This window comes from Barbus barbus, assembly GCF_936440315.1.
Source record: "Barbus barbus genome assembly, chromosome: 16".
NCBI classification, from domain to species: Eukaryota; Metazoa; Chordata; class Actinopteri; order Cypriniformes; family Cyprinidae; genus Barbus; species Barbus barbus.
Window position 1 is genome coordinate 24,776,740 of NC_136744.1, and position 14,122 is coordinate 24,790,861.

General features: G+C 34.7%; 1 protein-coding gene across 1 annotated transcript in view; it reads right to left on the bottom strand.

Moving 5' to 3' along the window:
* Positions 1-3,191: 3,191 nt before the first annotated feature.
* Positions 3,192-14,122, bottom strand: part of LOC306882010 (lysyl oxidase homolog 4-like) — a gene marked incomplete at its 5' end in the record, with an annotated part of 29,307 nt that continues 18,376 nt past the window's right edge. Inside the window, 6 exons of the mRNA XM_079436433.1 lie at positions 3,192-5,931; positions 6,022-6,133; positions 7,796-7,932; positions 8,545-8,660; positions 10,961-11,204; positions 11,289-11,451. Coding sequence (XP_079292559.1) covers positions 5,861-5,931; positions 6,022-6,133; positions 7,796-7,932; positions 8,545-8,660; positions 10,961-11,204; positions 11,289-11,451 — 843 coding nt within the window. The 3' untranslated portion in view covers positions 3,192-5,860. The remainder of the gene's footprint in view (positions 5,932-6,021; positions 6,134-7,795; positions 7,933-8,544; positions 8,661-10,960; positions 11,205-11,288; positions 11,452-14,122) is intronic.

The window sequence follows — 14,122 nt, forward strand, 5'->3', positions numbered from 1 at the left end:
TTCATATTGTTGCAGTGACACATTTAAGGTGACAGAGCATGACTAAAGAAAAGACCACCAACTGTTCTCCTTAAACTTGTGTATTTGGGTATTTGGGGGAGATTTTTTTTTTTCTGTTTTCCAATAATGTCTCAAAATGTGTGGTAGTGGTAAAACTGTACATTTTTGGGAATCCTTTGTTTAGAAGTCCCAAGCAACCAAGCAGAACATCTGAGCAAATGCATAGCAATGCACCGGCAAATACCATAGCATTGTGGCAGTACAGTGTTTATTAGGATCACTCCCTGTTTATGTACATGGCATGTGCATCCAACACATCACATCTCAGCTTGCCCTCAGGTGCTGTCACAAAGCTTGAATTTTAAAACAACGACCACTAGGTGGAGACACAAATTTATAATATTCTTAAATTGAGTTTATCCCTCACTGTCAGATTACCAACAGTCTGGAGAGCAGAAATTGTTTAATGACATTTTGGTTTATGAAGTATTGACTCTCAAGATACAAACCAAGTGTGACAGCAGTGACTTAAAGGCAAATTACATTAAAAAAAAAAAAATGAACATTTTGTCATTATTTACTTACCTTCGTGTCGTCCCAAACCCGTATCACCTTCTTTGCACGAAAGAAGATGCCCAGACAGGTTTGTTTGCCATTGACTTGTAGGGTCAAAAATATATAATGGAAGTCAAAGGCAATCAAAACTGTTTGGTTTCCAACATTCTTCAGAACATCTTCGTTTGTGTTCCACTGAAGAAAGAAAGTGACACAGGTTTGGAATATAAATGCTCCCATAACATAGGATGCCTCCTGGCTCGTCTCTGTGGCATGGGCAGAAAAACGTCTCTGTCCCGATTCCACCCTATAATCAGCGCTTTTAACAGCTCTCATTTTCTGCTGTATATATAACTGTAATTGTCAGGCAATACTCCCATGGCAATGCATATGTTCTGCCGTTCGCAGTAATTGTCAGAGCAGAACTGTGAGGAACCAAAGATATTTACTCAAATGCCTATAATACAAAACCTGCACACAATATGACAATATGTCATCTGAATGTTTGCTAAGGAAAATCTCAAAAGCCAACATTTATTTTTATGAAATAGGAATGAGTAAACATAATTCAAAAAGACATTTATGTAATTCTAAATGTCAAACCATGTATATGAATATAAAATTACCCTAAAAGGCTTTCACAAACACATTTCTTGATGGTGCATTGATACCACCTAATTTTTTTATCATGTTTTTATAAATATGATTTGTTCAGAAGATTGATGGTTTAATGGGTAATGAGTGATAAGGTAATGTCACAATTTTGATAAAATTAAGTGGAAAAAAATATTCATTTCTACACTGTAAAAAATGCTACAGTAAAAACCTGTAAACGGTTTTTAATGGTAAATTCCTGTAAAATTTACAGGGAAAAACGTAAACTGACTCTCCCAGAATTCCCTGCGTTGCATTTCAAATTTTGTTTGAGTTTGATGTTTTTTTTTTTTTTATAACTATGTTTCTTCTTAGTTTTTTCTTATCAGTTATGTTTATTAGGGTTGTATGTTACATCTAATGTTGTTAAATTAATGTTTATTGCATATTTCAGTTTAATGATGGTGTTTAGTGCTTGTGTGAATGACACTGTGCACCTTCTATATATGTTATTATTTAAAAGCTGCTTGTGATGGGCTTTGGTTCATCTTGTGACTTTCCCATCACCACCTGCATTTGGTGGTTATCAGTGTATTTCAAAGATACAGAACAGATTTCAGTACTTCAATTGGTTGGTTTTTTAACATTATATCGGTTAATGAAATTACGGTATTTAACTGTAAATTTCAGTTAAAACCTAAAATGTTCTTGCCGTATGTTTTACGGTAGAATTCCGGCAACCACAGCTGCCGTTTTTTTACCGTAAATTTTACGGATTTGTTTTTACAGTGTAGCTTCAATGCTGCCATTTTCAAAAATAATGGCAGATAAAATTCCATCCCGTTTCTCAAAAGTCAGCGATCATTATTTGTTTTCCCTCTTTCATAAAGATTGTGATGCACAAAGTGTATTTACGAATGTATTTAAATGTGTATTTTTAATAGAGCTATAATTCTAATTGCATAATAATATAATTAGAATTATTTGATTAAGGCCTGCTTCTTAGGTTTCCCTGACACACTTTCATAATGATTGAGTTAAGATTTAACAAAATAACTAGGGCTTCATAAACAAGTCTGAAAGTGAATATATAACAGCTCGTAATGGATTCCTGACTTAAGCTTCACTTCTTTTATTGCTTTGCTCTGCAATACAACAGTTCCTTCCCAGTGAACATAACAAAGCCATACAACAATGACTGTAGAACTGCCATATACTCTCATAAAAGTGTCACACTTCTGTTGATCGAATATAATGTGCCACCTAATTGTGACATGTGCAGAATTGACAAATACATTGAAATGAGGGCTGAACTGTGATTTGTCTCATAAGTGTCCAATGCGTTTAGCTAGACAGGCATGCTGAATGTGCACAATCTCATCAGGCTGGCGGTTACAGCTTTCTCCAGAGATCTTAGTAGGACAGTAGGAACTAGATGACCTTTCAGGGAAAATTTTGAATGAAACCGATCACTATCATATATTTCTGTCAGGACCCACTATCGTCAAAATGATTGACACTTAACATACAGTTTGGTTTGACGGTATGGTTCGGTTCGGTTCTGGGCAAAAACTCCATGCCCATCCATGCCGCTTGTCATGAATGAGCAGTGAGAGCAGCAATAATAACCCCCAAGGGTAAACAGAACTGAACAAAGCAGATATAATTAATGTACTTAATGATATTTAAGTGTAACATTACTCAAGATAAAAGGAGTCTGATTCAACAAGGAATATCAGAAAGTCAAGTCCTGACTGTGGCGAAAGTTGGGGATCGAGGAGGGTAATTTGCTCCTGAGTGAGTGAAAATGAATAGAGCTTATATAAGACTTGCGTGATAGGTGTCATACTCCTATAGGTAAATGTGATCAGCTGAGAGTCAGCCGATGCAAGCTTGACTCATGTGTCCTGCCAGAACTAACGCTATACACTTATTGCGTTTATGTTGATTTATATTGTGCCTTTTTTGGCTTCAGTTGGTTTGTTTCTCATCTGAAGCATCCATTTAAATTTACAAAAACAGAAACCCAGAGAAAAGTCTTTAACAAACACACATTTATTGTTAATGGAGTCCCTGTGCAATGGATCATGGTACACAGTGAGCATAAAAACAGAGTACAGGTAGCTAAATGAGACCTGATGAGCAATATTTATTCACATTTGAGATTAGTTGTTTGCATAGACTTACTACCGTAACACCCATCACAAAACAGTAACAAGAGTTTACATCACGTTGCAGTTTCTGGAATGATTTTGGTATTACTTTCCCATTTATATCTGTCCTGGCTGATCTTAAAAATTATTTTGAACAAACTGGAAAAGACACGCATTTCATCCCTGAGAGTATTGCAAATTACATTAAGAGCTTAAACTCTCAACTGCTCCATGAAAACTCCCAGAAAAGTGCACAATTACCACCAGAAGATTGCTTTAAAAAAAGTTTGCTGTGAATTATGGACTGAAATCAATTAATGCACCACTAGTACTAAGAGCATACAGTAACGTGAATCATAAATAAAAGCATAGGTGAAATAAATCACATGGTGAAAGTAAAGTACACAATACAGGGACAGATGTCGTCATATTTATGATCTTACAAATGTTAAAAAACACTATATTGTGAAAATGGAAAGTACATAAGTTGATGTCCTTAAGATAAATAACACAAGGATTTAAGATACACAGTAGGTATGAAGTCAGTTCATCACATGCACAATAACTGTTGTTAAACAATGTCTTGTACTGTGCAAAAAATTACAAAAGTAAAGTACAGTACAGCCCAAAAGAGTTCACTACTTTAAAAATATATTTAAAGCTATGGGCCATAAATGTTCATTCCCAGCATCACTATGAATGCTTTTCAGGACTGTTTGCAACATTGTTACAATGTACTCTTTATACTCATGGATGTTAAAAAAGCTTCAAGTACATATTAAACAAATTCCAAACTTTGAACATGTTAAATACATTAAAGCAGTCAACCATTTAGCATGCATTTATTAATACAATGGATTATCAAACTAATAAAACTTTCATTCGGAAAATTTGTTTAACAATGTATTAAATAAATTAATCTTCAGCATATACAACAGCCATTTTTACCCTTTAGGATTCAGGAAAGTCACCGAAATATTATAAAAAGGTCTATTAAAAAAATGGAAAGAAGGCATAAATACTTCAACGTTAATAAACAAACAAACAGAAGTGTGTGTTGAAAAATGGTAGTGAATGTCCTATTTCTTCCAGAATACTGACGTCCATCAATAAAGTGCATAACTCAAACCAAAGAATTGAAATAGATTTTTGAACAGAAAAAGTGAACAAACTGCAATTTGATGTCAGGTAAAGTAGATCAGAAAAGGGCTTACTAAGATTTCTTTGTTTTTTATCTTTTTTTTGTTTATTGTTTTTTAGTAAAATGTAGTTAAAAATAGTTAAAAATGAAAAAAATTAAACATTGTACAAATATATTTATTCTATAATTCATCTATAACGTCAAGAAATAAATATATGGGTACATGAAAACCAAAAAAAAAATATTTTCTACTGCTAGTCTCATGATGCCAAGAACTACAGATTTTACATGATGTTTTATTTTCAACCAGATGATCAACGACAACTTAGTTATTAACCTAGTTATTCAATGGATAATAATTAAAGGAACAGTTCACACAAAAATACAGATTCTGGCTTTATTTACTGACTCCTGTGGCTCTGAACAAGGGCCTCTTCTGCACAGGGTTTCATTGGATGTCAAACTAACCGAGCCAGTAAAAGTTTGAAAAGGATTTCTAAGCACACCACTCATTCCAAAACTCTGGGCATTAATCCGATAAGAGTGTCTACTAGGAATACAGTGACCACTAAAGGCCAGTTCACACCACACTATCAGACATAGACCAGCGCTGACAGCCGACCAGTACGTTCTCAGATATTCCAAGAGCCGACAAAAGTAGATTCAATTGGCGAAAACAAGCACCAACCAATGCCAGCAGACGATGACACACTGATCAGACAAAACCTGACCAGCGTATCTGTTGCCATTTGTCACAATCTGTTGGTACAGTGTGAATTTGCCTTAAGAGTCACTCATATGATTCATATGACTCATATGATAGAATACAAAATGAGAATTTTTGAGGAATATAATATCCACTCTTTTCAATAAAATTAAAGTAAAAAGGACTGGAACTATCAAACTCCAAAATTACAAACAATGCACTATAAATATATAATAAAAGTATATACCAAATCTTCTGATACAAAAGCTTGTGTACCAGGCAGACTGACTGAATTTTTTTTTATTATTTACTAAAAATTTGACATTCGTAGTAGAGCTCAAGAGAGGAATACAGATATCCATTGTCTTAAATATAGTTCCTAAAAACCAGCTCCATTCATTGCAAATGGGTGGAAAATTACAACCAGTATGCTACTGTACTTAAAAACAAAAGTCAAATACAAAATACTAAGAAAAATCATAACAGAACCTAATTTTAGGTGAACTGAGCCTTTTGTTTGATTTCCAAACATCTGGAAGAGTTAATAGAGAAAATCGTTTAGCGATGTAGCGTCCACTCATTGGTACTACTGGTAGACTGTTCTGAGATCAGCTAAGATCTCCTTATCTTTCACCCAGTTTATAGTCCAATTAGCCGCATTTCTGGGAGCCTTTAATGAACATCCTCTCCTCTCACCTCTCTTTACCAGACTCAAATGAAGTTATTGCTGATCTGATGCTGATGTTCGAATAAATCCTCAGTTTCCGCACTGTAGGCATCACCTATGAAAGAACAGTGTATCAGAATTTAGATACGTGCTTGAGTATACATGCATATATGTCATGATTCATTCATTGTTACGGGGATTATACCTGCATGACAGCCATACATAAACACTCTATGTCCATCATATTTACATCGACAACGCATGACGTTGTTCATAAAGTCTGATTCAGCCATGTCCAGCGACGGATTTACTTCAACCTGACAAAACACACACAAGAATGAATAGAGCTGTTTAGTAATGAAGTCAATTTGTTGGGAAACCCAGAAGGATAATTTGCCCTGGGATCCCTAAGGAATTACTAATGGGTAAAAACAAATGTCTTGTTAAGATTACTATGAGACTTTCACTTTTTGTACACAAAAAATCAAACACAATCATACCTCAAACATGAACTTCGAAGCTGCTTAATTTTTTTAAATACATTAAGTTTGTTTTATATAGGTTTGCAAACAATTTGCTACATAAGGACCATCTAAATCAAATTAATTGAATATTAAAAATAATAATGATTATAATTTTAATAATAATAATAATAATAATATTATATATATATATATATATATATATATATATATATATATATATATATATACACAGACACACACACATACAGTATTACATTATTAAATACAAGCAGTTTTATTATGTCTGCCTGAAATAATATTTTGTCATTTAGTGTCATTTAATCGTAGCACTGTAAAAGTTTCACAGTTGCAGACATGCAGAACCAACAATGATATGGAGCTTGTAAGAAAATGTAATGCAATCAGATTGCTCATCAAACCACTTTACAAATTGGTTCCACCAAATCAGGCTCCCAAAATAGTTATATAGTCACAATATAAAAATTTATTAGTATGAAAACATGCCATTTAAGCAGGATATGGGGTCAAACCTGCAACTCTGAACTACATCATTCTATGGAAATTTTATGTGATTATGCCTACTAGGCTTAAGAACTTTTTAAATGCTGAAACAACTGTTCTTTTATTTTATTCTGGAAATATTTTTCTTGCCGAAGGTAATCATTTTGTGAGCAGTCTCACTTATCTTTTTTTCTTTGTGCTTTTAATGACAGTGTGCAACTTTTACTCTGGACTGAGGAGAGCTCTGGGTCTGTCTGACCATATGTTTGAGTGAGAATGTTCCTGTAAAGCAGGCGGGCGTAAATTCCTCTGAACCTAATTGACCATGTCTAATAGACGGGAATATAGCACGCCTTGCTCCTCAAGCAGGGAATGCTTACCATTGGGTTATTTTGGGTGCAGAATTAAAGACAAGCAACTCAAAGAAAAGCAACAGGTTTGCTTGGACCATCATGTATAGAAGCTTCATTTACGCAGCGTCTTTGCTCTGTTGGGCTGGCATGAGACAGTTGGCATTACTCTACATGGAGATGGGAGCTCTGACCTTTGAGTATCACCATGGCCCGCTGCTGTGCCATACATAGCAGCAGCCTGATGCCGGTTTGTAATTAGCATCTGCCAAACGTGCTTAAAATACATGCACATCTATCATGGCAACATTTCAAGCAAATAAATCTTCAAAATGGTCAAGGCAAAAAGGTACACTGTAATTAAAACAAAGCTTCACGTCAACCTATATTTTATGACTGGGATGCATAAAAGGCCTCTTGAATGGCCCCTAAAAGGGCCGCTTTGATTAGCTGGTTCTGCATGTGAAGCTCAGCTGTGGAAGTGCTCACAGTGCCCACAGTGATTTGGATGATTAACACATTCCAAAGTTAATGACAGAGAAAAAGTTGCTAAACTGCATCCTGAAAAGAGAATCTAGTGTGTAAAAAAGTTTTGTACTGTGACTGCCATCTTCCACAGTTCAGGTGTTCTGAATCATTTCACCTGCATGATGTAGTCTCCAGGTCTGACATCAGTGATGTCTATCCACTGGCAGTCGATATCGTGACGGTAAGTGTCCCAGCAACCCACTGAAATGCCTTGATCTCCGTAATTGTAACATGAAAAGCGCTTTTGAAGTCCTGAAGAAAACAAAAACAGTTATGTGTAGTTGCACTGGTAAACCTATGGAAGCTTGTTTCTACCACTGAATAAAAAACATTTAAAAAGGTAACTGCGACTTTTGAGCTCACAACTCTGCCTTTTTTTTTCTTGCAATTTTGATTTACACCTTGCAATTCTGAATTGTTTTCTCAGAAATGCATGATATAAACTCGCAATTCTGACTTTTTTCTCCTAATTGCGAGTTTATATCTTGCAATTTTGACTTTTTTCTCGCAATTGCAATTTTTCTCTCTCACAATTCTGACTTCTTTTCTCAGAATTGTGAGATATAAACTCAATTGAAAGTTACCAAGTCAAAACATGAACACGCAATTGTGAGAAATAAAGTTAGAATTGGAAGATATAAACTCACAATTCTGGCACACACAGAAAAAAAAAAAATCAGAATTGTGAGTTTATATCTTGTAATTCTAAGAAAAAAGTCAAGTTTCTTGCAACTGCAATAAAAAATTTCAAAATTGTGAAATAAAAAGTCACAGTTACCTTTTTATATTTATTAAGTGATAGAAATGAGCTTCTATATAAACCAAATGACATTCATGTAAGATTTAACTCAATTAGTCTTTTACCATCAGGGCAGTAGGTGTCTTCCAGACAGAAACTGGCTTTGTGTCCTTCGGCCACTCGGCTTCCGTTGAGTGTGAGGAGGTCATAATGCGTGAACACTTCAATGCTGTGATAATGCCTGAATCAAACATATTCATATCAGTGAATGTCTGCAGAATCAGAATAATTCAGTGGTGATTACCAAGATAAAAATCATTAATACAATTCCTTATAGTTTTTTTACAACAATAATCCCATTTAAATCTATAAACAAGTTAGCTCAAAAGTAAGGAGTGCACAATATTCGATTTTTGCCGCTATCTTTTTCAAATCTTTTTGGCCGATAGCCAATATATATTTCCGTTTGTTTTGAAACAACACCAAGTCTCTCCTGTGTAGAAATTATAAACAATTTAATTTTGGTTATTGTTTTTTAACAAAAACTTATTTGTTAGAACTAATAAACATTATTAAAGTTCTTTTTTAAAGAGTACACTATAAATACATTTTCATAATCCATTTGAAAAATATTTTATATATTAATGAATAAATGTATAATGTATATATTCAATTATGTAATTAACAAGTGTTTGTCATTTTTGTTCATGTAAACTATAGTCAAAACAGACTTTGATATTGCTTTATTTATTCAGAAACACAAGTATCTTAATGATATTTGTGTATTTTCAATTATTACAAGTAGGCCAACAGCGCCCCTAAGTAAATAAAATGCCTTGCGGACAGGCATTAGGACCCGGGGGAAGCTGCTACTGCACGTGCTAATGACTGTTGACTCTGTTGCACATCAGAGGTGTCATTCTCAATAAAAGTTTGGCGATCCTAAACATTGAATCATTCTGGCAAAAGTTTGCTTCAAGAATGATCACACTGCTAATGTGATCTTATCACTATCATAGGCAGTGCATATTGGCATAATTTATAATAATGGCAATGTTTAAATTTTAAGCCATTTATCGGCCGATTCCGATAACCTTCCGATAATATCGTGCATCCCTAGTCAAAAGTAAACTAAAAGTATTCCAAAATTAGCCAGAATACATTACCTAAACCGAGTAATCTAGATTACATTACAGGCTACAATTCTCATCATTTAATTTGTAATCAGTTAGGCCTACCTAATAATTATTCTACCCAGCACTGCTTGGAAGCAACCACAACACCCTAGAGTCATGTCAGCAGTTTTGCTGATTTTTTTTCCAGAATGTGAAAAATCTTACATTTCATGCTGGCTAGTGAACATGGGAAGAACAAAGGTTCACTATGGACCACTGCCTAATGACCTCACTGCTCCTACATGAAGGTGTTGGCCGCTACGGCAACACCCTTTACAGGAAGTTGTTGTTATGCTGACGGGGCTGTTTATTCAGCTCGTCTGAATAGATGGCTTTCAAATGCCAACTTCACTGGTGTTGTTTTAAAAGATTAATAAAACAGGTTTGGCCTGTGAACACGCAAAGCACACAACTCCTCCACAACACAGCGCCTTGTTCCCACAGAATGGGTTTGCAATTATTTTCAGAACACATGTTAAGGGAGTGGAGGTGCCCAACGCAGCTAATTAATCTGAAAGATGACGGCAAGCTTGCTGACCACCCGTGACCTGTTTTAGAAAGAAGTGGACATTCTTTTCATTGCAAGCTGAAATGACTGACTAAACTGAAAGGAAATGTAACCACAAATACTCTTCTAGAAAATAGAGTGTATACGTCAGAGTTATTCCTGAATTATTTAAATCCATGTGCTGTTCCCATTATTTAAGTACCCTATTAATTAAAAGAATATATGCAAAAGCTGATCCTGAGTGTTTTTTTTTTATTTAAATAAATATAAAAGAAAATGAAAAACAAATTATAATATTATAAAAATAACACAAACAATACAAGATAATAATAATAACCTGAATTGCGTCGCTTAATATATATCTATATATATATATATATATATATATATATATATATATATATATATATATATATATATATATATATATTATACACATACATACACACACACACACACACACACACATATATATATATATATATATATATATATATATATATATATATATATATATATATATAAATAACTACTACAACAACAATAATATTTTAACAATAACTAAATTTAAGTACTTACTGCACATCGCTATTTGAGTTCATTGAGCACCTGGTTAAACTGGATTTCAGGTAGCCAGTGGTAGCTAATGAATAAGATGCAGGTTTTGCACCAAAATGTGAATTCATTGTGGAATGACTATTTTTCTATTTTGCAGGTTCCTTTATGCATTGTGAACTCTACAAGGGGAACTTTTTATAAAATAAGATATTTATAAGATTAATATTTTTCTAGCAGCACTCAGGCTTCTGTTTCATTCTGTATAAACATTAAAACAGAAGGAAGAAGTAAAACCCTCACCTGTGGCACTGGTGCCAAGTCCAGGACTCTCTTGAGGCTCGCGGACGGAAGTCGGCTCTGCCCAAGTTCATGATACGGGAGGAGAAACGCAGAAGGCGGCGCTGACCGTATGGCCACTGCATACGGTTGGCAGAGGAGGAGAGACATTTCTCCTCATGCGCACAGGTGAGCAGGTGCAGAGGCCTGTCTTCCAGGTAAGCGCTCTCCTGCACGAGTTGTGCATCCAAAACCAGGTCAGGTGCCGCTAAAAAGTTGATTTATTCATTTGGATCATTTAGTGCAGATAAAATTGTCAAACACATCAGATTTTGTCATTCCAATGACTTACTTTCAGAACAGGTGACGCCCGCTGCTTTAGCTCCGCCTCCTCGAGGGCAGTGGACGTTACTGTTACGACGGCACTGCTGGATGGACATTTCTGTTCCCACACAGTGAGTCCCACTCAACAGTACTTCTTCAGCTGCAGGGTCTCCTTGCCAATAATATGTGTCCTAAACACAGGAGGGCTACATCTTATTTGTCTGCATATGAAGTAGTTATATATACATTTGTGCATATATAATGTATAGATTTTACAAGAAGGGTATTTGACATGAAATAGTCATGTCAAAGTTGATATGCCCTCTAGTTTCATATCTTTCAGGTATTTCACTTTTCATATATTTGTTGTACTGATTTAAATTTATGGATGGTTGCTAAAATGCTTAACTGTTATGGCTGCATTTTGTTTATTAAAAATATAAATTTTATTGTATTTTATTATATTTTTATTTTTTAAAAATGCTATGCATGAGTCATGATGTTAAGATTTTATGAATAGGGTATGAATAGGGTATATGACATTAAATACTTTTGGGAAGTTTGCTTGCTCTCTAGTTTTATGTTATAATATAAATAATCCAATTTACGGGTTCAGAGGATATTATCAGACATAAGGTAATATTATTATATATTACAGTATATACTTTTTTGCATTGTGACATTATTTATGACAATAAAGCACATTAATGTCTTTTTCTCATGATAAATTGCAAAAAAAAATACACATACAACCTGAATTCCAGAAGTGTTGGGATGTTTTTAAAATTTGAATCAGATGAAAACTAAAAGAATTTAAAATCACACAAGACAATATTTTATTCACAATAGAACATAGATAACATAACAAATGTTTTAACTGAGAAATTTTAAAATTTTATGCACAAAATTAGCTCATTTCAAATTTGATGCCTGCTACAGGTCTCAAAATAGTTGGGATGGGGGCATGTTTACCATGGTGTAACATTTCCTCTTCTTTTCACAACAGTTTGAAGATGTCTGGTCATCGAGGTTATGAGTTTCAGGAGTTTTGGTGTTGGAATTTGGTCTCATTCTTGCCTGATATAGGTTTCCAGTTGCTGAAGAGTTCTTGGTTGACTTTGACGTATTTTTCGTTTAATGATGCGCCGAATGTTCTCTATAGGTGACAGATCTGGACTGCAGGCAGACCAATTCAGCACCCGGACTCTTCTACTACGAAGCCATGCTGTTGTAATAGCTGCAGTATATGGTTTCGCATTGTCCTGTTGAAATACACGTCATCTGGAGGGGAGCATATGTTGCTCTAAAACCTTTATATACCTTTCAGCATTCATAGTGCCTTCCAAAACATGCAAGCTGCCCATACCGTATGCACTTATGCACCTCCATACCATCAGAGATGCTGGCTTTTGAACTGAACGCTGACAACACGCTGGACAGTCTCCCTCCTCTTTAGCCCGGAGGACATTTCCATCAAGAATGTCCAATTAGGACTCGTCTGACCATAGAACTCTTTTCCACTTTGAAACAGTGCATTTTAAATTAGCCTTGGCCCAAAGGACACGACGGCACTTCTGGACTATGTTCACATATGGCTTCCTTCTTGCAAGATAGAGCTTTGGTTGGCATCTGCAGATGGCACAGCGGATTGTGTTTACTGACAGTGGTTTCTGGAAGTATTCCTGGGCCCATTTAGTAGTGTCAATGACAGAATCATGCTGATGAGTGATGCAGTGTCGTCTGAGGGCCCGAAGACCACGGGCATCCAACAAAGGTCTTCGGGCTTTTCCCTTACGCACAGAGATTTCTCCAGTTTCTCTGAATCTTTTGATGATGTTATGCACTGTAGATGATGAGATTTGCAAAGCCTTTGCAATTTGACGTTGAGGAACGTTGTTTTTAAAGTATTCCACAATCTTTTTATGCACTCTTTCACAGATTGGAGAGCCTCTGCCCATTTTTACTTCTGAGAGACTCTGCCTCTCTAAGACATCCCTTTTATAGCTAATCATGTTACAAACCTGATGTCAATTAACTTAATTAGTTTCTAGATGTTCTCCCAGCTGAATATTTTCAAAATGTCTTGCTTTTTCAGCCCTTTGTTGCCCCCGTACCAACGTTTTTGAGACCTATAGCAGGCATCAAATTTCAAAATGAACTAATTTAGTGGATAAAAGTGTAAAATTTCTCCGTTTAAACATTTGTTATGTTCTATTGTGAATAAAGTATTGGCTCATGTGATTTTAAAGTATTTTAGTCTTCATTTTATTCAAATTTGAAAACGTCCCAACATTTCCGGAATTCGGGTTGTATATCATTTTCAATATTATTATGTGACAAAAATAACATTTAAATAATACTGAATTTAGAATAGAAATTGTAGCTTAATTTATATTTAATGCAGATTAAAAAATGACTTCCATTCCATTTTTATGACAATTGCTGTCCACATTAAGTTTAATTTAATAAATTGTGATGCATTGTTTTAATGAAAAGTATAAATTATTATTTACCTTATAAGCACTACTGTACTGCATATGTGGTAGACAGACAGTATTAAGGTAAACAATGTGCCCTTAAAGTATAACTGTCTAGATTCTCTGCCTAAATATTGATCGTATGGATTAGTGATGCATTGGTTATTTTGTTTGACTGTTGGATTAAGTATGTATCTGAATGATCTGGTATTGATTTGTTGGTACTAGGTATAGTATAATTTTTAAACAGATTTTAATTTGTGTAATTTTTATATGTATTTTGAAGTATGTATTGTTTTGTTTTGTTTAATTGTTTTATATTTTTAGGGTGACAATTTTACCATCAGTCCAGGGACTGCAGATGCAAAGTAGCCTTCTGGCTAAT